The sequence below is a fragment of the Oncorhynchus mykiss genome, chromosome 13, assembly GCF_057628025.1.
Source record: "Oncorhynchus mykiss isolate SJ-2025 chromosome 13, ASM5762802v1, whole genome shotgun sequence".
In the NCBI taxonomy this organism is placed as follows: Eukaryota; Metazoa; Chordata; class Actinopteri; order Salmoniformes; family Salmonidae; genus Oncorhynchus; species Oncorhynchus mykiss.
Genome location: NC_143034.1, coordinates 14,742,616 through 14,764,856, shown reverse-complemented (window position 1 = coordinate 14,764,856; position 22,241 = coordinate 14,742,616). Strand labels below are relative to the sequence as shown.

The following is a 22,241-nucleotide window of genomic DNA, read 5'->3' as shown; positions in this document are numbered from 1 at the left end:
TAACACTAGCTGAACAGATGTTATAGATGTGTCTGGATGATATGATATACTACACACACACCGAACACTGTGATAACACTAGCTGAACAGATGATATAGATGTGGCTGGATGATATGATATGATATACTACACACACACCGAACACAGTGATAACACTAGCTGAACAGATGTTACAGATGTGTCTGGATGATATGATATACTACACACACACACCGAACACAGTGATAACACTAGCTGAACAGATGTTATAGATGTGTCTGGATGATATGATATACTGCACACACACCGAACACTGTGATAACACTAGCTGAACAGATGTTATAGATGTGTCTGGATGATATGATATACTACACACACACCGAACACTGTGATAACACTAGCTGAACAGATGGAGCTGCTAGACAAGGTTGTGTACGAATAATAACCCCAAATAAATAGTATGCGAAAAACAAACCGTTTTAGTATGTGATGTTTTGTAAATTGTACTCTGAATGCATCCTCTAATGCGCCATTGCGTTAACCCTTGCCATTTGTTCATTTTGGTACAGCGTGTCAATTTATCTGATTATCAGCTGATTTCACACCATATTAGCCAGCACCAGTTTTAGTGTAGAATCTTCAGAGAGCAGAGACAAACTCACCAATACTCAACATGGACTGTAGCATATCAAGTTAATTGCAAATTAATAATTGTTATGGTTTATTGCGAGTAAAAAGTGATTTAAAAAAAAAACGGTATTCATTGCCGCAGAGTGTGACGGTGTTCAACCGTTCGCCCCCGGACCTTTTAGGAGGGGAGGAGAAAAGAGACTGGCATCACTAAATCCCAAATGAGATCCCTTTTTGTTTTAATGACGTTGGCTTACGCTAAAATACTACAGAGGTCTCCATCATCTCTGGCTTATTCTAAGCCCTCTGGCCCGTGTCCCAAATGACACTCTATTCCCCATGTAGTGCACTACTTCAACCAGAGCCCCGTGGGCCCTGATCAAAAAGACTGCTCTGAATCGGGAATAGTGTGCCAATTGGGACGCAAGCTCTGTGTGGACCTCGAGGGGCTTCACGGAGGACCCAGGTGTTCCTGAAGGACCCAACCGACGGTTCCCTCAATCTGAGTAAATTAATTAACTTACTAATTGTCTTTTAGCTAATTGATAAACACACACACACACACACAATCTAAATAGTAGCAGGTGTCCTATTTGAACCTATGCTGTGAACCTCCTGCTGACAGCTAACTGTCATTATCACATGGATCTAAAACACTCTAAACACATTGGCCAAACCACGACCACACTAATAACCTGTCTCACTGGCTGCCCAAGTTCACTACTCCACATAATCAATGAGTCTGATGTGTTCCATCTAATGTACACATTTCTCACTCGCTCATTAAAAAAATCATATATTTATACAAAATAATTCTCTCCCCCTTCCCCCTCTCCAGGATGTATGATGTGGGGGGTCAGAGGACCGAGAGGAGGAAGTGGATTGGTTGTTTCGAGGACGTCCGGGCCGTGGTATTTGTTGTTTCTCTCAGTGGATACGACATGACTCTAGTAGAGGACCCATGTATGGTGAGACACCCTCTCTATTGTTACCCCGACATCTTTACCTGTCATTTCCCTGATGAACACTGTGACAATATTACTACACATGGTCTGACGTGACAGACGCCTGTTTTACTAATGTTACATCTAATGATTTCCCCTCTTTCAGAACCGCCTACAGGAGAGTCTGAAACTCTTCTCTTCCATCTGCAACAACATCTTCTTCAAGAGTACCTCAATGGTAAGAGACCGTCTCTATACTGTAGGACCTCAATGGTAAGAGACCGTCTCTATACTGTAGGACCTCAATGGTAAGAGACCGTCTATATACTGTAGGACCTCAGTGGTAAGAGACAGTCTCTATACTGTAGTACCTCAATGGTAAGAGACCGTCTCTATACTGTAGGACCTCAATGGTAAGAGACCGTCTCTATACTGTAGTACCTCAATGGTAATAGACCGTCTCTATACTGTAGTACCTCAATGGTAAGAGACCGTCTCTATACTGTAGTACCTCAATGGTAAGAGACCGTCTCTATACTGTAGTACCTCAATGGTAAGAGACCGTCTCTATACTGTAGTACCTCAATGGTAAGAGACCGTCTCTATACTGTAGGACCTCAATGGTAAGAGACCGTCTATATACTGTAGGACCTCAATGGTAATAGACCGTCTATATACTGTAGTACCTCAATGGTAAGAGACCGTCTCTATACTGTAGTACCTCAATGGTAAGAGACAGTCTCTATACTGTAGTACCTCAATGGTAAGAGACCGTCTCTATACTGTAGGACCTCAATGGTAATAGACCGTCTCTATACTGTAGTACCTCAATGGTAATAGACCGTCTCTATACTGTAGTACCTCAATGGTAATAGACCGTCTCTATACTGTAGTACCTCAATGGTAAGAGACAGTCTCTATACTGTAGGACCTCAATGGTAAGAGACCGTCTCTATACTGTAGTACCTCAATGGTAAGAGACCGTCTCTATACTGTAGTACCTCAATGGTAATAGATCGTCTCTATACTGTAGTACCTCAATGGTAATAGACCGTCTCTATACTGTAGTACCTCAATGGTAAGAGACCGTCTCTATACTGTAGTACCTCAATGGTAATAGACCGTCTCTATACTGTAGTACCTCAATGGTAAGAGACCGTCTCTATACTGTAGTACCTCAATGGTAAGAGACCGTCTCTATACTGTAGTACCTCAATGGTAATAGACCGTCTCTATACTGTAGTACCTCAATGGTAATAGACCGTCTCTATACTGTAGTACCTCAATGGTAAGAGACCGTCTCTATACTGTAGTACCTCAATGGTAATAGACCGTCTCTATACTGTAGTACCTCAATGGTAAGAGACCGTCTCTATACTGTAGTACCTCAATGGTAAGAGACCGTCTCTATACTGTAGTACCTCAATGGTAAGAGACCGTCTCTATACTGTAGGACCTCAATGGTAAGAGACCGTCTCTATACTGTAGGACCTCAATGGTAAGAGACCGTCTCTATACTGTAGTACCTCAATGGTAACACAGTCTCTATACTGTAGTACCTCAATGGTAAGAGACCGTCTCTATACTGTAGTACCTCAATGGTAAGAGACAGTCTCTATACTGTAGGACCTCAATGGTAAGAGACCGTCTCTATACTGTAGTACCTCAATGGTAAGAGACAGTCTCTATACTGTAGGACCTCAATGGTAAGAGACCGTCTCTATACTGTAGTACCTCAATGGTAAGAGACCGTCTAGATACTGTAGTACCTCAATGGTAAGAGACCGTCTCTATACTGTAGTACCTCAATGGTAACACAGTCTCTATACTGTAGTACCTCAATGGTAAGAGACCGTCTCTATACTGTAGTACCTCAATGGTAAGAGACAGTCTCTATACTGTAGGACCTCAATGGTAAGAGACCGTCTCTATACTGTAGTACCTCAATGGTAAGAGACAGTCTCTATACTGTAGGACCTCAATGGTAAGAGACCGTCTCTATACTGTAGTACCTCAATGGTAAGAGACAGTCTCTATACTGTAGGACCTCAATGGTAAGAGACCGTCTCTATACTGTAGGACCTCAATGGTAACACAGTCTCTATACTGTAGTACCTCAATGGTAAGAGACCGTCTCTATACTGTAGTACCTCAATGGTAAGAGACAGTCTCTATACTGTAGGACCTCAATGGTAAGAGACCGTCTCTATACTGTAGTACCTCAATGGTAAGAGACCGTCTATATACTGTAGTACCTCAATGGTAAGAGACCGTCTATATACTGTAGTACCTCAATGGTAAGAGACCGTCTATATACTGTAGGACCTCAATGGTAAGAGACTGTCTCTATACTGTAGTACCTCAGTGGTAACAGACAGTCTCTATACTGTAGGACCTCAATGGTAAGAGACCGTCTCTATACTGTAGTACCTCAATGGTAAGAGACCGTCTATATACTGTAGTACCTCAATGGTAAGAGACCGTCTATATACTGTAGTACCTCAATGGTAAGAGACCGTCTATATACTGTAGTACCTCAATGGTAAGAGACAGTCTCTATACTGTAGGACCTCAATGGTAAGAGACCGTCTCTATACTGTAGTACCTCAATGGTAAGAGACAGTCTCTATACTGTAGGACCTCAATGGTAAGAGACCGTCTCTATACTGTAGTACCTCAATGGTAAGAGACAGTCTCTATACTGTAGGACCTCAATGGTAAGAGACCGTCTCTATACTGTAGGACCTCAATGGTAACACAGTCTCTATACTGTAGTACCTCAATGGTAAGAGACCGTCTCTATACTGTAGTACCTCAATGGTAAGAGACAGTCTCTATACTGTAGGACCTCAATGGTAAGAGACAGTCTCTATACTGTAGGACCTCAATGGTAAGAGACCGTCTATATACTGTAGGACCTCAATGGTAAGAGACTGTCTCTATACTGTAGTACCTCAGTGGTAACAGACAGTCTCTATACTGTAGGACCTCAATGGTAAGAGACCGTCTCTATACTGTAGTACCTCAATGGTAAGAGACCGTCTATATACTGTAGTACCTCAATGGTAAGAGACCGTCTATATACTGTAGTACCTCAATGGTAAGAGACCGTCTATATACTGTAGTACCTCAATGGTAAGAGACCGTCTCTATACTGTAGGACCTCAATGGTAAGAGACCGTCTCTATACTGTAGTACCTCAATGGTAAGAGACCGTCTATATACTGTAGTACCTCAATGGTAAGAGACAGTCTATATACTGTAGTACCTCAATGGTAAGAGACCGTCTATATACTGTAGTACCTCAATGGTAAGAGACCGTCTATATACTGTAGTACCTCAATGGTAAGAGACCGTCTATATACTGTAGTACCTCAATGGTAAGAGACAGTCTAGATACTGTAGGACCTCAATGGTAAGAGACAGTCTCTATACTGTAGTACCTCAATGGTAAGAGACCGTCTCTATACTGCAGTACCTCAATGGTAAGAGAGAGTCTAGATACTGTAGGACCTCAGTGGTAAGAGACCGTCTATACTGTAGGACCTCAATGGTAAGAGAGAGTCTAGATACTGTAGGACCTCAGTGGTAAGAGACAGTCTCTATACTGTAGTACCTCAATGGTAAGAGACCGTCTCTATACTGCAGTACCTCAATGGTAAGAGACCGTCTATATACTGTAGTACCTTAATGGTAAGAGACCGTCTATATACTGTAGTACCTCAATGGTAACACAGTCTCTATACTGTAGTACCTCAATGGTAAGAGACCGTCTATATACTGTAGTACCTTAATGGTAACACAGTCTCTATACTGTAGTACCTCAATGGTAAGAGACCGTCTATATACTGTAGTACCTCAATGGTAAGAGACAGTGTATATACTGTAGTACCTCAATGGTAAGAGACCGTCTATATACTGTAGTACCTCAATGGTAAGAGACCGTCTATATACTGTAGTACCTTAATGGTAAGAGACCGTCTCTATACTGTAGTACCTCAATGGTAACACAGTCTCTATACTGTAGTACCTCAATGGTAAGAGACCGTCTATATACTGTAGTACCTCAATGGTAACACAGTCTCTATACTGTAGTACCTCAATGGTAAGAGACCGTCTATATACTGTAGTACCTCAATGGTAAGAGACAGTCTATATACTGTAGTACCTCAATGGTAAGAGACAGTGTATATACTGTAGTACCTCAATGGTAAGAGAGAGTCTCTATACTGTAGTACCTCAATGGTAACAGACAGTCTCTATAACGGGGTACCTCAGTGGTAACAGACAGTCTCTATAACGGGGTACCTCAGTGGTAACAGACAGTCTCTATAACGGGGTACCTCAATGGTAAGGCCCTAGTCTAAAGCCCAATTCAAATGAAAAGCACATTTTTTTCCCCCCCAGTTTGTAAACAACCTTGTACACGCTGTAATTAGAATACACAGGAGTGAATGAGAGAGAACAGATGGACCGTCAACGATGTCAGACGTCTGACAGAATGGTGTTTGGTAAGAGATCATGTGACCAGCAGGCTGGGCGTGAAGAAAATATGCCAAACTAGCCTAGCATGCAAAGTTCATTTATTTATCTGTTCAAATGTTGTAGTGCACAGATTTTGCCATGATTTATTTTATTTTATTATGGCTAGAAAAGTCCCATCCGTACAGAAACTCTTCCATTGATAGTTACAGCTACTTGGCCAAGTCTAAACAGGGTTTGGTTGACATGGTTGTCCTCTAGTTGTCCTTTTGCTAATGGACAGGATGGAGAAGACGCTACACACACACGCTACACACACACACACGCTACACACACACACACACACACGCTACACACACACACACGCTACACACACACACACTACACACACACACACGCTACACACACACGCTACACACACACACACACGCTACACACACACACACTATACACACACACACACACACACATACACACGCTACACACACACACACACACACGCTACACACACACACGCTACACACGCTACACACACTACACACACACACACGCTACACACACTACACACACACACTACACACACTACACACGCTACACACACACACACACACGCTACACACACACGCTACACACACTACACACTCACTGTTACGCATAGAGAGTCCATGGGGAGGACAGAGTGGGAACGGATGAGTGAAGCAAACATGAAGGAAGTCTTTCTCGTTCTCTCTCTTTCTCACTTGTCATTTATGTCACTCGTGGCTCCTGAGTGGACATGCCTCTGCAATATCTAACCACACACCCACACACACACACACACACACACACACACGACCGACCACAGCCTTTGTTCTAATAGGTCCCTTGTCACTCGTAATTAAACAGCGAACAGTAATTTAGATGTGCATTCTGCTTGCTTCCAGCCCACCCACACACACACACACACACACACACCAACACACGCACCCGCCCTCATCAAATGAAGGACAGTGTAACGAGCTTGTTTAATGGGACCTCCTTAGTGTGTTTTTCATGCCCACTTGGTGTGGTGGTGTGTGCATGCGTACGTGTGTGAGACCGAGTAATTAATCTATCAGGGCGTGTCTGTGAGTCTGCTAACCTATAACCCTCCACCCACTGTTCCACTGTGTTAATTACACACCACATTCACACACACACACACACACACACACTCTCTCATTATTCTCTTCATTCAATTCAGTTCATCCATCATTATCTAGCCAGTTGTTGTTCTTTTAACCAAATGAACCAAAGCCAGGTAGAATGAGAACTCCTCATAGACTTTTAATTGGTCCACTAGTGAACCACTACAGTGAACTAAGATGCGTCCCAAATGTCAGTAGTCCACTATATAGGGAATAGCACGCCATTTGGGATGCAAGCCACTGAGTCAGAGTGTTGTGTACTGTGAAAGGGACAGTCAGTGGAGGGACAGTGTGTTGACTCACCCCACAATACTTGCGACAGCTAGCTCAATCAATCCTCCTGTAGCCAAGGCTTCACTAGGTAATTGATCTGAATTCGCCAGTGATCGCTCTCCCAATCACATGTACAGATTTGACCAATCATCAACTGGCATTTACGGTTGATTGATGAGCAGTATAATTCTGCAGTTATATCTGTATCACATGGAAGTGGTATTTACAGTAAATGGTTTGACACCAGTAACCACAATATTATTATTGTTTGAATATTGATTGAACATTAATTGAACGTTGATTGAACGTTGATTGAACGTTGATTGAACGTTGATTGAACGTTGTTTGAACGTTGTTTGAACGTTGTTTGAACGTTGATTGAACGTTGATTGAACGTCCTCCCTGTTGTTCATCTGTATGTTTGTTTACCACTTTATGTATTTGTGTATAATTGCCGACCAGGGATGTCAGATATTTTGTATTTATTAATGTATTTGTTTATTTATTGCAGATCTTATTTATGAACAAGATCGATCTTTTTCAAGAGAAGGTTTTACATTCGGGGCGGCATCTGCGGCTGTATGTGCCGCAGTTCAAAGGTCAGTCACACTGACCACACCCTAATACACACACACGACACGTGCACCACACGCAATAGGTAAAACATATGTGACCAGACTGTTAATGCCATTGCAATTCATTGGTGTTTGACATGAAATGGCCTTCTTTGTCATTGATAAAATAACAATATACAGGCTTGAGATCAGAGGAAGCCATCATGATAATACAACATCTTATCAAGATATGAAACTAACTCTGAAAACGGTATTGCCTTAAACCCTCTTTCTTTCCATCTCCCCCTCTTCCCTCTCTCTCTCTCCCTCTCCCCCTCTCTCTCTCTCCCTCTCCCCCTCTCCCTCTCTCCCTCCTCAGGTGCAGACTGTGACGTTGACGCTGCGGCCCGGTACATTGCCGGAATGTTTGTGTCTCTCAACGCCACGCCCAGCAAACTCATCTACCACCACTTCACCACGGCAACGGACACCTCCAACGTACAGATTGTCTTCCAGGTCGTCATGGACACCATCATCAAAGAGAACCTAGAGGCCGTCTCTCTGCTATGATTGGTTCTAAGAGTTCCTATGAGTTCTAACAGTTCCGATGGTGCTGGTTGGCTTCTGGACTCTGGGGTGAAGTTTCCCTCGGTACAGAGCTAGACTCAGCTTCCCCTCACCAAATCATAACCTTAAAGGGTCAATCAGCTGTTGCTACGTCCATTTTTGGACTTAGCAACTGGCCCATTGATTCTTGAATGTAACTTATAAATGCCTCATGAGCTTCATTCAAAATATAAGCTTGTTTTACTCAGTTTGTAAACAACGTAAATGTGAACAAATAGCCTCAACGTGGTTAAAACTAGAATGTTGATATCATGGATTGACAGTCTTTGCATCCATAGCTCTAGCTATGCATTTGAGAGAGGTTACAATTCTCCAGCCCCGTCCCTCAGCTGTTTACCAAAACGGGCGGGGAGACGGTTTGTTATCGTTTCAACTGCTGATTTCCTCTTTAACCGTTAGTGGGGATAATGGAAAACTGACCCAAGATCAGTGACTAGGGACTCCGTCACCCTACTCCGTTTTCTGGTTCTGGAAGAAAAGCGTGTTGAAGTCGACTTCATAATGAAAGACCCCTCGGTTCAGTTCCTCTGGAACTGTTTACATGACTTCAAGGAACGAGGAGGAGGTCTATTGGAGAACATTTCACTTCACGGAACGAGGACGAGGTCCATTGGAGAACATTTCTCTTCCTGGAACGAGGACGAGGTCCATTGGAGAACATTTCTCTTCCTGGAACGAGGACGAGGTCCATTGGAGAACATTTCTCTTCCTGGAACGAGGACGAGGTCCATTGGAGAACATTTCACTTCCTGGAACGAGGAGGAGGTCCATTGGGGAAACATTTCTCTTCCTGGAACAAGGACGAGGTCCTTTGGGGAAACATTTCACTTCCCTCTCCTTGTTTTTGTGAACAATCATGGACTATGGTACATATTTATTTGTGTTATTGTTGTTGTTATGCAACCCTAATCAGAATAGGAATAATACAACATCAACGTTTTAATTCTTAACATACTTGTTATATTTCTTATTCGTACCAGAGCTCATTGGAGGGACCCTGTAGACGGTAATGATAGGCTTCCTCTCAGCTTTGGTTGCTCGGTTACTGTCATCCAGCTAAATGCTCACTCAGCTTAGTGCATGTCTTAGTGTGTGTGTGGGGGCAGGCAGGCAGGAGGATTTACCGTTTGTCCATTAGATGCGCGGGCAGTGTGCTACTGATGTGGAGGTGTGGAGTTATGGGTCCCTCATCCATACAGACTGTGTGTGTGAGGTAAGGGGTTCACTCATCCATACTGTGTGTGTGTTAAGGGGTTCACTCATGCATACAGACTACGTGCATTTTCCTTCCATCCATCAATGCCTATCACTCCTTAATGGGACAGAGATCACAGAAAACAACTGGCTTTATTTAACTGCAGTAAATCTCATCACTCTTGTGTCCTGCTCTCCTTTCCCTCACTCTCTCTCTCTCCCTCTCTCAAACACCTCTTCCTTTTTCTCTCGCTCCTCTTTTTTCTTAATTTACATGTTTTATTCTGTCATTCATTTGGGGATTTTTGTCTAAGTTGCTCAACAGACAAGTATCTGTTGGAAGACTATTGCTATCAAACTATTGTCTAAGCATTTGAGAAATAAAATCTTACCATTATGTATTTATGTGAATCATTCCTAATTGTGCCCGTTTATGGGGGTCTTGGGGGGTAAAAAAGTACCTTTTTATGTACGCCTTGTATTATTTAAATTCTGTTTAATATGCTTCTGTCATCTAATAACATTTTAATCTTGAGTTTTTGGGTTGAGATTTGGACACAGAATTGGATTATAATTCAGTCGATCTTGTGAAATAACTTGACCTTGGTGTCTTCAGATTAATTGGCTATGCCAATGAAATAATTATTTGAATGTTTCGGAGTCGTTTGTTTACTGGCCGTGTCGTCGTTTTTAGGAAGTAAAACAAAGCAGATTTAAGTAATAAGGCCTGAGGGCGTTGTGGTATATATGCAATATACCACGGCTAAGGGCTGTTCTTAAGTACGACACACTGCGGAGTGCCTTGATAAAGCCCTTAGCCGTGGTATATTGGCCATATACCACAAACCCCTGAGGTGCCTTATCGCTGTTATAAACTTTGTTACCAACGTAATTAGAACAGTACTTTTTTGTCATACTCATGGTATATGGTCTGATATACCATGGCTTTCAGCCAATCAGCATTCAGGGCTCTAACTACCCAGTTTAGAATAGGCTATGTAGTGCAACTGACTGCAGAAAAATGTGTTTCAGTGAAAACCATTGTCTGGATGAAAATATTTAAATATAAGTGATTTGTGTTGCTGAGGCTTCGAAATAGGCTAGGTCCTACTGCACAAAAGAACATCTTCATTTGTTTCCACAATGAATATGTAGCCTGGGCTACTATCAGTCAAGCATAAATACAAATGTACACCAATCAAATTAGCAATATTTGTTCATTTTAATAAAATAAATAAAAGTACTTGGACAGGTTCTGCTCAGCAGGCAACGATTTATGAACGTGTAATAATAGCCTACATTAGGCAACGCAGGTAACCTACAAGGAAGGGTCTGGGTGAGGGTCGGCATAGGAATATAGGGGGGTGACAAAAGATAGCTTTGTAGCCTAGTAACAACTTCCTCTCACACACATTGCACTTTGGGTTTTTCGTTTTGTCTTTTGTCTTTTTTTTGTTTTGTTTTACACCGCTAGTATTAAACAAACATTATTCACATCCGTTTTTTTTATATATATATATATAAATGATGAGAAAACATTCAATGTCATCATCGATCACCGGTCCTTTTTCTCTCACGCTGCCTGCGTTCTCGCCCGTCTACCTCGCGGAAAGTCAACTGTTGTTGTTGGCGCCGGCGGGAGATTTGTTGGGTCTCACGCGGCCAGGCAGTCCAGCGAGTCGAGGGAGAGGAACACGTCAGCCTTGCACTGGAACGTACTCGTCCCGTCCCGCAGCAGCTCGCAGCTCTTCAGGTTGGGAGAGATGTCTGTCACACAGATAGCCTGAGAGAGAAACGGCGAGTTAAATGATGTTCAGTCATTAATTGTGGCACATTAAAGTAGACCTGTTTGGGGAAAATGTGCTGAAATGTAGAAAAATAGAAATGGATACAAATTTTCAAGAAATGAAAATGATTTGTACTTATTGTCACATTGAAATATAGACCGACTACTGAGAAATTTTGTCTTGTCAAAGGTTGGTTTTAGTTCCGTTTTTGTCACATTCAGGTTACTATTTATAGGCTATTATTCAAGTAGGTCTAGCCTATAGTCTACAATGTATTTTATCGGGTATAAAGACTGCTAAAACGTTTTAATTTCTGACAGTAGGCAAATTGCGCGTCTCTTTGGTGCTGAAGGACAGCGCCTTTTACGCAGTGGTCTGATGTCTGGCGCGCTACTTCCTAGTCGATTCCAATTTATATAATCTCACATTTAAAAGATGTTTAAACTTTTAAATGTGACTACGGCACTTTGCCCCCCAAAAATACATTGTCAAATTTGGCCATTGTTATAATGGTAATCAATTCACTTCATTAATTTGCGTGCAGGTAGAATCTCAGCAGAAATGTACTGTATTTTACCACATATCGAACTAATAGGGCCTCTCTTTGGGTACCATCTACCTTAGACTTTAACGATTTTACCTCCCAAATCACACTTACCATGTTTTTGAGTACGGGGGTCTGTCGGTTACCGTCAGTCACCAAGTTGTTCTCGGTGCCGGTGTTCTCCCCGCTGTCCATCACCGTTTCTTCTGACTCAGACCTCCGGATGTACGGGGACCTCCGGATCCCGGACAGCAGACCCGAGGCTCGGCCGACCGAGTGGTAGCTCGGTCCGGTGGACTGCTTGTACCACGCCTCGATAGGGTGGCACGAGATAAGCATGGAGATACAGACGCACACCACGGCGAATCTAACAGACCTCTCCATCTCGTGACGCCTTTTTTACGCAGCTGGATGGAATGTTGGTTTGACTGTTGGTTCGGTTGGTTGGTTGGTTCGGTTGTCGTCGGGATGTTTTTGGTTCTTCTGTTCTTGTCTTCTTCTCTGGTGAGCTGTAGCCTAGGTTACCAATATCAACGGACGTTCTTGTTGGCGGGTTCTTCCGTTGGTTGGGTGTTCTCGAATGTTGTGACCGTTTTATATAGGCGCGCGGCACGATCGTGACCTGTCAATTGGATCAGAAAGATTGAATGATTCATCTTTTACGCACGCAGATGAACAATCCAATCCGGATGTATGCGTTTTCTCTTTACCCCTGTGTTTGGGGAGGTTGACATAGTGACATCACACCGATCCTCATCTGTTTCTTGAAAACTAGAAAGTAAATTACGTTTATTGGCATATGACTGGAATTTCGTCATAAATGGTCCAGCTTCAGATGCTTTAACTTTACAGAAATGGGATAGAGAGAGAGGAGAGAGACAGCCCACTGAATGGATTAGGAAATGTGTTCAAGTGCTCGTAAATTATAGGCTATCCTAAAAAGCACACGTTTTCAGTTGTTAGTTTATCCTTCTGTAGAACCCCGTACCTCCACAACAGTGTAAATAAGATCCCCATTTTTAGATAACAGCCTATATAACCAATGAATGGTGTGGCTGCTGAACAAGTTGAGACTAAATTACTTGGTGTTACCTTAGAGTCTAAACTGTCATGGTCAAAACATAAATATTCAACGGTTGTAAAGATGGGGAGAGGTCTGTCCGTAATAAAGAATCATCTGCTTTTATGACACCTCTCTCCAAAAAGCAAGTGTAGGCTCTAGTTTAGTCTTCTCTTGATTATTGCCCAGTTGTCTGGTCAAGCTGCAGCTGGCCCAGAACAGAGCGGCACGTCTTGCTCTTCATTGTAATCAGAGGGCTCAATTTACACACAGCTCTGACACACGCACTTAACCCACTAGACATGTCACCAGGGGTCTTTTGTTTTACAGTCCCCAAATCCAGAACAAATTCAAGAAAGCGTACAGTATTATATAGTCATTATTGAAGGGAACTCCCGTCTCTTATTGCTTAAATGAACAGCAAACCTGGTTTCAAAAAGACAGATAAAGCAACACCACAAGGCACAACGCCTCTCCCCTATTTGATAGTTTGGGTGTACAGTATGTATTGATATGTAGGCTACATGTGCCATTTAAAAAAAAAATGATGTTCAGTCCTTGAGCTGTTCTTGTCTATTACTGTTCTGTATTATGTCATGGTTTGTGTGGACCCCAGGAAGAGTAGCTGATGCTATCGCAACAGCAAATGGGGATTCTAATCAAATATCAAATACCACCTTGTCGTCCATACATGACCAAATGGGAATATAATAATTACGCATAGGCTCCATTAAACTTAAAAAATATATTTTTTTTAAGTTAACTTAAAAGTGCTGATCAAAGGCCATCTCCAATATCGGAGAGCAGATCATCAATAATCTGACCAAATAACGCGAATGGAACTGAGTAGTCTGATTTAAAAACGAATCAAATCGTCTGTGGTTCTTGTGATTCAGCCGGATCTGATGGTAGCCGACTTGTGTGATCCACATGCAACAGGCTGATATAATATAGCCTAGAAACAATCCTAGATTTTACTCTTGGGCTATAAAATATGTTTTCAGTGCACTGTTAGGCCCACGTAGCCTGTCACACATGCGTTTTCATCATCAGAAATAATTAACACAAGCTTGGAATGAAAAGGTCTGTAAATAAAACAGAACATTTCTGTTTCCTTCTTACATTTCCGTTCATCCCCCATCCCCAAATATAAGTTTGATACCAAAGAGAGAGAGACTTTAAACTGTGATGCTCCAACTAGTTCATATAACCAGCTTTTAAGAACTTAAATACAGATGACATTATGATGAAATAAACAACAGGAGAAGCAACAAAATACTTTATTTGACAAAATACATCAAATCCCAACGACATCTAGATGTTAAACTGACATCATACAGAACATACATGGTATGAAGTCCAGAACATACATGGTATGAAGTCCAGAATATTTGCACTGAAGCTACACCACGTTTGTTTTGTTTTTCAGCCATCGATGGTCTTAATCACAACCCATAGTTCTTCCTGTTCAGGTCACGAGGTGGTTTCTGGTCAAAACTCCTGGCCCTATAGTCATAACTCATGGGTTATAACTCACATTAAAATAAAGACAGTTGTGGCTGCACAAAATCCCCAAGTACCACTTTAATGGCCACATGTACTCTTAATGGCCACATGTACTCTTAATGACCACATGTACTCTTAATGGCCACATGTACTCTTAATGGCCACATGCACTCTTAATGACCACATGTACTCTTAACCTCTACCTGGTACAGCCAGAAAAGGATGAGTCATCGTCGGAGCCAGATTCCTGTCCATCTTACTTCCTAGAGTCCTTCTTTCTAGGGAGATGTTCCTGGCCACTGTGATTCGTCTTCTGCATTGATTGCTCTGTGGAGGTTCAGGCCGGCTAACTATGAAGCACACTGTGACTACTGCTGATGTTAAAAGGGCTTTATAAAATAAATATGATTGGATCCACAATCAATCACAGTCCAGTTGTGGTCTAGTTGCGGTCAGAGTCCGTTGTAGAGCGGTCGACAGTGTGGTTCCAGTTTGTCCTCCAGCACAGCGTCTGGTCCACAGACCCACGGATCCCCAGTGGTCCACTGCCACTTCAGCAGCCTGGCAACATTACATTAGGAAATAATTAACATAACACATAACATAAGATATAACATAAGAAATACCCCCAAGGGGGAAATGGTTTGGCTTTCTCGAAATTCCCAAGTTTGTGTTTGAAGAATTCCACATTTCTTGCTTATTCCATCCTGGTTCTGGGAATCTTCCAAACCGGATTTCTGGGAATTTTGCAACCCTCCATAATATCCATATCGATGATACACTAATCGATCCCTAATCCCTAATATCCCTATAGAACAGTAATACTAACCTGTCTCTGAGGCTCTCCAGGACCGGGGCGAGAGCCGGGTCCCCAGCCAGGTTCACAGCCTCTTCTGGGTCCGACCGCAAGTCAAAAAGCTCCCAGCGGTCCCTGTCGTAGTCATAGAAATAGAATGAATTTCCAGGGTTAGAGGTTCCAAGCCCATTCTATTAATTATATTTCTATGGTAATAGTAGTATCATAGATATAGAACCATTTATTTTATATTGTATCGTTTTTATATTGTTTATAGACTCCGATGCTTTATATTGTATAGTTTTATATTGTATATAGAATCCTATGCTTTATATTGTATAGTGTTTATATTGTATATAGAATCCTATGCTTTATATTGTATAGTGTTTATATTGTATAGTTTTATATTGTTTAGTGTTTATATTGTATAGTTTTATATTGTATAGTGTTTATATTGTTTAGTGTTATATTGTATAGTGTTTATATTGTTTAGTGTTATATTGTATAGTGTTTATATTGTATAGTGTTTATATTGTATAGTTTTATATTGTATAGTGTTTATATTGTATAGTGTTTATATTGTATAGTTTTATATTGTATAGTGTTTATATTGTATAGTGTTTATATTGTATAGTGTTTATATTGTATAGTTTTATATTGTATAGTGTTTATATTGTATAGTGTTTATATTGTATATAGAATCCTATGCTTTATATTGTATAGTTTTATATTGTTTAGTGTTTATATTGTATAGTGTTTATATTGTATAGTTTTATATTGTATAGTGTTTATATTGTATAGTGTTTATATTGTATAGTTTTATATTGTATAGTGTTTATATTGTATAGTGTTTATATTGTATATAGAATCCTATGTTTTATATTGTATAGTGTTTATATTGTATATAGAATCCTATGCTTTATATTGTATAGTGTTTATATTGTTTAGTGTTTATATTGTATAGTGTTTATATTGTATAGTGTTTATATTGTATAGTGTTTATATTGTATAGTTTTATATTGTATAGTGTTTATATTGTATAGTGTTTATATTGTATAGTTTTATATTGTATAGTGTTTATATTGTATAGTTTTATATTGTATATAGAATCCTATGCTTTATATTGTATAGTGTTTATATTGTTTAGTGTTTATATTGTATAGTGTTTATATTGTATAGTGTTTATATTGTATAGTGTTTATATTGTATAGTTTTATATTGTATAGTGTTTATATTGTATAGTTTTATATTGTATAGTGTTTATATTGTATAGTTTTATATTGTATAGTTTTATATTGTATAGTGTTTATATTGTATAGTGTTTATATTGTATAGTGTTTATATTGTATAGTTTTATATTGTATAGTGTTTATATTGTATAGTGTTTATATTGTATAGTTTTATATTGTATAGTGTTTATATTGTATAGTTTTATATTGTATATAGACTCCTATGCTTTATATTGTATAGTGTTTATATTGTATAGTTTTATATTGTATATAGAATCCTATGCTTTATATTGTATAGTTTTATATTGTATATAGACTCCTATGCTTTATATTGTATAGTGTTTATATTGTATATAGAATCCTATGCTTTATATTGTATAGTGTTTATATTGTATAGTGTTTATATTGTATAGTGTTATATTGTATAGTGTTTATATTGTATAGTGTTTATATTGTATAGTTTTATATTGTATAGTGTTTATATTGTATAGTTTTATATTGTATAGTGTTTATATTGTATAGTTTTATATTGTATAGTGTTTATATTGTATAGTGTTTATATTGTATATAGAATCCTATGCTTTATATTGTATAGTGTTTATATTGTATAGTTTTATATTGTATAGTGTTTATATTGTATAGTTTTATATTGTATAGTGTTTATATTGTATAGTTTTATATTGTATAGTGTTTATATTGTATAGTGTTTATATTGTATATAGAATCCTATGCTTTATATTGTATAGTGTTTATATTGTATAGTGTTTATATTGTATAGTGTTTATATTGTATAGTGTTTATATTGTATAGTGTTTATATTGTATAGTTTTATATTGTATAGTGTTTATATTGTATAGTGTTTATATTGTATATAGAATCCTATGCTTTATATTGTATAGTTTTATATTGTATAGTGTTTATATTGTATAGTGTTTATATTGTATATAGAATCCTATGCTTTATATTGTATAGTTTTATATTGTATAGTGTTTATATTGTATAGTGTTTATATTGTATAGTTTTATATTGTATAGTTTTATATTGTATAGTTTTATATTGTATAGTGTTTATATTGTATAGTGTTTATATTGTATAGTGTTTATATTGTATAGTTTTATATTGTATAGTGTTTATATTGTATAGTGTTTATATTGTATATAGAATCCTATGCTTTATATTGTATAGTTTTATATTGTATAGTGTTTATATTGTATAGTGTTTATATTGTATAGTTTTATATTGTATAGTTTTATATTGTATAGTTTTATATTGTATAGTGTTTATATTGTATAGTGTTTATATTGTATAGTTTTATATTGTATAGTTTTATATTGTATAGTTTTATATTGTATAGTGTTTATATTGTATAGTTTTATATTGTATAGTGTTTATATTGTATAGTGTTTATATTGTATAGTTTTATATTGTATAGTGTTTATATTGTATAGTGTTTATATTGTATATAGAATCCTATGTTTTATATTGTATAGTGTTTATATTGTATATAGAATCCTATGCTTTATATTGTATAGTGTTTATATTGTTTAGTGTTTATATTGTATAGTGTTTATATTGTATAGTGTTTATATTGTATAGTGTTTATATTGTATAGTTTTATATTGTATAGTGTTTATATTGTATAGTGTTTATATTGTATAGTTTTATATTGTATAGTGTTTATATTGTATAGTTTTATATTGTATATAGAATCCTATGCTTTATATTGTATAGTGTTTATATTGTTTAGTGTTTATATTGTATAGTGTTTATATTGTATAGTGTTTATATTGTATAGTGTTTATATTGTATAGTTTTATATTGTATAGTGTTTATATTGTATAGTTTTATATTGTATAGTGTTTATATTGTATAGTTTTATATTGTATAGTTTTATATTGTATAGTGTTTATATTGTATAGTGTTTATATTGTATAGTGTTTATATTGTATAGTTTTATATTGTATAGTGTTTATATTGTATAGTGTTTATATTGTATAGTTTTATATTGTATAGTGTTTATATTGTATAGTTTTATATTGTATATAGACTCCTATGCTTTATATTGTATAGTGTTTATATTGTATAGTTTTATATTGTATATAGAATCCTATGCTTTATATTGTATAGTTTTATATTGTATATAGACTCCTATGCTTTATATTGTATAGTGTTTATATTGTATATAGAATCCTATGCTTTATATTGTATAGTGTTTATATTGTATAGTGTTTATATTGTATAGTGTTATATTGTATAGTGTTTATATTGTATAGTGTTTATATTGTATAGTTTTATATTGTATAGTGTTTATATTGTATAGTTTTATATTGTATAGTGTTTATATTGTATAGTGTTTATATTGTATATAGAATCCTATGCTTTATATTGTATAGTGTTTATATTGTATAGTTTTATATTGTATAGTGTTTATATTGTATAGTTTTATATTGTATAGTGTTTATATTGTATAGTTTTATATTGTATAGTGTTTATATTGTATAGTGTTTATATTGTATATAGAATCCTATGCTTTATATTGTATAGTGTTTATATTGTATAGTGTTTATATTGTATAGTGTTTATATTGTATAGTGTTTATATTGTATAGTGTTTATATTGTATAGTTTTATATTGTATAGTGTTTATATTGTATAGTGTTTATATTGTATATAGAATCCTATGCTTTATATTGTATAGTTTTATATTGTATAGTGTTTATATTGTATAGTGTTTATATTGTATATAGAATCCTATGCTTTATATTGTATAGTTTTATATTGTATAGTGTTTATATTGTATAGTGTTTATATTGTATAGTTTTATATTGTATAGTTTTATATTGTATAGTTTTATATTGTATAGTGTTTATATTGTATAGTGTTTATATTGTATAGTGTTTATATTGTATAGTTTTATATTGTATAGTGTTTATATTGTATAGTGTTTATATTGTATAGTGTTTATATTGTATAGTGTTTATATTGTATAGTGTTTATATTGTATAGTTTTATATTGTATAGTGTTTATATTGTATAGTTTTATATTGTATAGTGTTTATATTGTATGGTTTCATTTCTATGGTAATGAAGATGGTACTACTGTTCTTATACCGCTACATAAGAGAATAATTAAGCAAATACTAAAGGCCCAAAGGTGTGTGGTCTATTGACATGTCCCTCAACCCCCCCTATTGACATGTCCCTCAACCCCCCCTATTGACATGTCCCTCAACCCCCCTGAGGTGCTTTATTGCTATTATAAACTGGTTACCAACATAAATAGAAAAGTAAACAAGTATTTTTGCACAACCGTGGTATATTTAAGCAATAAGGCACGAGGGGGTGTGGTATATGGCCAATATACCATGGCCAAGGGCTGTTCTTATGCACGACACAACGTGGAGTGCCCAGATACAGCCCGTAGCCATGGTATATTGGCTATACTGCAAACCCCCGAGGTGCCTTATTGCTATTATAAACTGGTTACCCACGTAATTAGAGCAGTAAAAATACATGTTTTGTCATACTCTTCAACCGATCACTACCTGCACCTACCCGCCTGTCCAACATCACTACTCTGGACGGCTCTGACTTAGAATACGTGGACAACTACAAATACTTAGGTGTCTGGTTAGACTGTAAACTCTCCTTCCAGACCCATATCAAACATCTCCAATCCAAAGTTAAATCTAGAATTGGCTTCCTATTTCGCAACAAAGCATCCTTCACTCATGCTGCCAAACATACCCTTGTAAAACTGACCATCCTACCAATCCTCGACTTTGGCGATGTAATTTACAAAATAGCCTCCAATACCCTACTCAACAAACTGGATGCAGTCTATCACAGTGCAATCCGTTTTGTCACCAAAGCCCCATACACTACCCACCATTGCGACCTGTACGCTCTCGTTGGCTGGCCCTCGCTTCATACTCGTCGCCAAACCCACTGGCTCCATGTCATCTACAAGACCCTGCTAGGTAAAGTCCCCCCTTATCTCAGCTCGCTGGTCACCATAGCATCTCCCACCTGTAGCACACGCTCCAGCAGGTATATCTCTCTAGTCACCCCCAAAACCAATTCTTTCTTTGGCCGCCTCTCTTTCCAGTTCTCTGCTGCCAATGACTGGAACGAACTACAAAAATCTCTGAAACTGGAAACTCTTATCTCCCTCACTAGCTTTAAGCACCAACTGTCAGAGCAGCTCACAGATTACTGCACCTGTACATAGCCCACATATAATTTAGCCCTATCAACTACCTCTTTCCCAACTGTATTTAATTTATTTATTTATTTTGCTCCTTTGCACCCCATTATTTTTATTTCTACTTTGCACATTCTTCCATTGCAAAACTACCATTCCAGTGTTTTACTTGCTATATTGTATTTACCTTGCCACCAAGGCCTTTTTTTGCCTTTACCTCCCTTCTCACCTCATTTGCTCACATTGTATATAGACTTGTTTATACTTTATTATTGACTGTATGTTTGTTTTACTCCATGTGTAACTCTGTGTTGTTGTATCTGTCGAACTGCTTTGCTTTATCTTGGCCAGGTCGCAATTGTAAATGAGAACTTGTTCTCAACTTGCCTACCTGGTTAAATAAAGGTAAAATAAAAAATAAAATAAAATACACGTGGTGTACGGTCTGATATACCACGGATGTCAGCCAATCAGCATTCAGGGCTGGAACCACACAGTTTATAATGTCTGATATACAGTGCATTCGGAAAAGTATTCAGACCCCTTGACTTTTTCCACATTTTGTTACGTTACAGCCTCGTTCTAAAATTGATTCAATTGTTGTTTTTTTTTCTCTCATCAATCTACACAATACCATGATGATAAAGCAAAAACAGGTTTTTAGAAATGTTTGTGAATAAAATAACTGAAATAATACATTTACATAAGTATTCAGACCCTTTACTCATAAAGGCCTGATTGGTGGAGCTGCAGAGATGTTTGCCCTTCTGGAAGTTTCTCCCATCTCCACAGAGGAACTGTGGAGCTCTGTCAGAGTGACCATTGGGTTCTTGGTCACCCCCCTGACTTAGGCCCTTTTCCCCGATTGCTCAGTTTGGCCGGGCGGTCAGCTCTAGCAAGAGTCTTGGTGGTTCTAAACTTCTTCCATTTAATAATGATGGATGCCACTGTGTTCTTGGGGACCATCAATGCTGCATAAATGTTTTGGTACCCTTCCCCAGACCTGTGCCCCGACACAATCCTGTCTTGAAACTCTACGGGCAAATCCTTCAACCTCATGGCTTGGTTTTTGCTATGACATGCACTGTCAACTGTTGGACCTTATATAGACAGGTGTGTGCCTTTCCAAATCATGTCCAATCAATTGATTGGAGTCCGCCTGTGGTAAATCCAAGTTGTAGAAACATCTCAAGGATGATCAATGGAAACAGAAAGGACCGGAGCTCAATTTTGAGTCTCATAGCAAAGGTTCTGAATAATTATGTA

The 22,241-nt window shown here is 38.0% G+C and overlaps 3 protein-coding genes across 4 annotated transcripts in view; 1 reads left to right on the top strand and 2 right to left on the bottom strand.

The window, feature by feature from the left end:
* The window catches only part of gnav1 (guanine nucleotide binding protein (G protein) alpha v1), a 48,189-nt gene extending 37,938 nt beyond the window's left edge, over positions 1 to 10,251 (top strand). Inside the window, exons 6-10 of one of the 2 annotated variants that reach the window (XR_016485681.1) lie at positions 1,449 to 1,578; positions 1,721 to 1,792; positions 7,987 to 8,074; positions 8,409 to 9,421; positions 9,463 to 10,251. Coding sequence is in view for 1 of the 2 variants with exons in the window: in XM_090195346.1 (XP_090051472.1) it covers positions 1,449 to 1,578; positions 1,721 to 1,792; positions 7,987 to 8,074; positions 8,409 to 8,599 (481 nt within the window). In the remaining variant the exon portion in view is untranslated. Of the gene's footprint in view, positions 1 to 1,448; positions 1,579 to 1,720; positions 1,793 to 7,986; positions 8,075 to 8,408 lie in introns of both variants that reach the window. The other variant, XM_090195346.1, reaches the window with a different exon arrangement.
* Positions 10,252 to 11,051: 800 nt separating this feature from the next.
* On the bottom strand, positions 11,052 to 12,768 carry npb (neuropeptide B). The gene is made up of 2 exons (XM_021556568.3): positions 12,296 to 12,768; positions 11,052 to 11,633 (listed from the first exon to the last, which is right to left on the bottom strand). Exons 1-2 carry the CDS (start codon positions 12,563 to 12,565, stop codon positions 11,505 to 11,507), a joined length of 399 nt encoding a protein of 132 aa, XP_021412243.3. The 5' UTR covers positions 12,566 to 12,768; the 3' UTR covers positions 11,052 to 11,504.
* Positions 12,769 to 14,505: 1,737 nt separating this feature from the next.
* sgsh (N-sulfoglucosamine sulfohydrolase (sulfamidase)) overlaps positions 14,506 to 22,241 on the bottom strand; it is a 20,811-nt gene continuing 13,075 nt past the window's right edge. The window contains exons 10-11 of the mRNA XM_036948066.2: positions 15,577 to 15,678; positions 14,506 to 15,308 (exon numbers count right to left, since the gene is read on the bottom strand). Coding sequence (XP_036803961.2) covers positions 15,200 to 15,308; positions 15,577 to 15,678 — 211 coding nt within the window. The 3' untranslated portion in view covers positions 14,506 to 15,199. The remainder of the gene's footprint in view (positions 15,309 to 15,576; positions 15,679 to 22,241) is intronic.

Coding starts and splice junctions, on each gene's coding strand:
- npb (XM_021556568.3), bottom strand. CDS start 12,565: ATGGAGAGGTCTGTTAGATTCGCCGTGGTGTGCGTCTGTATCTCCATG. Junction 11,634..12,295: donor CCCCCGTACTCAAAAACATG/GTAAGTGTGATT, acceptor TTTCTCTCTCAG/GCTATCTGTGTGACAGACAT.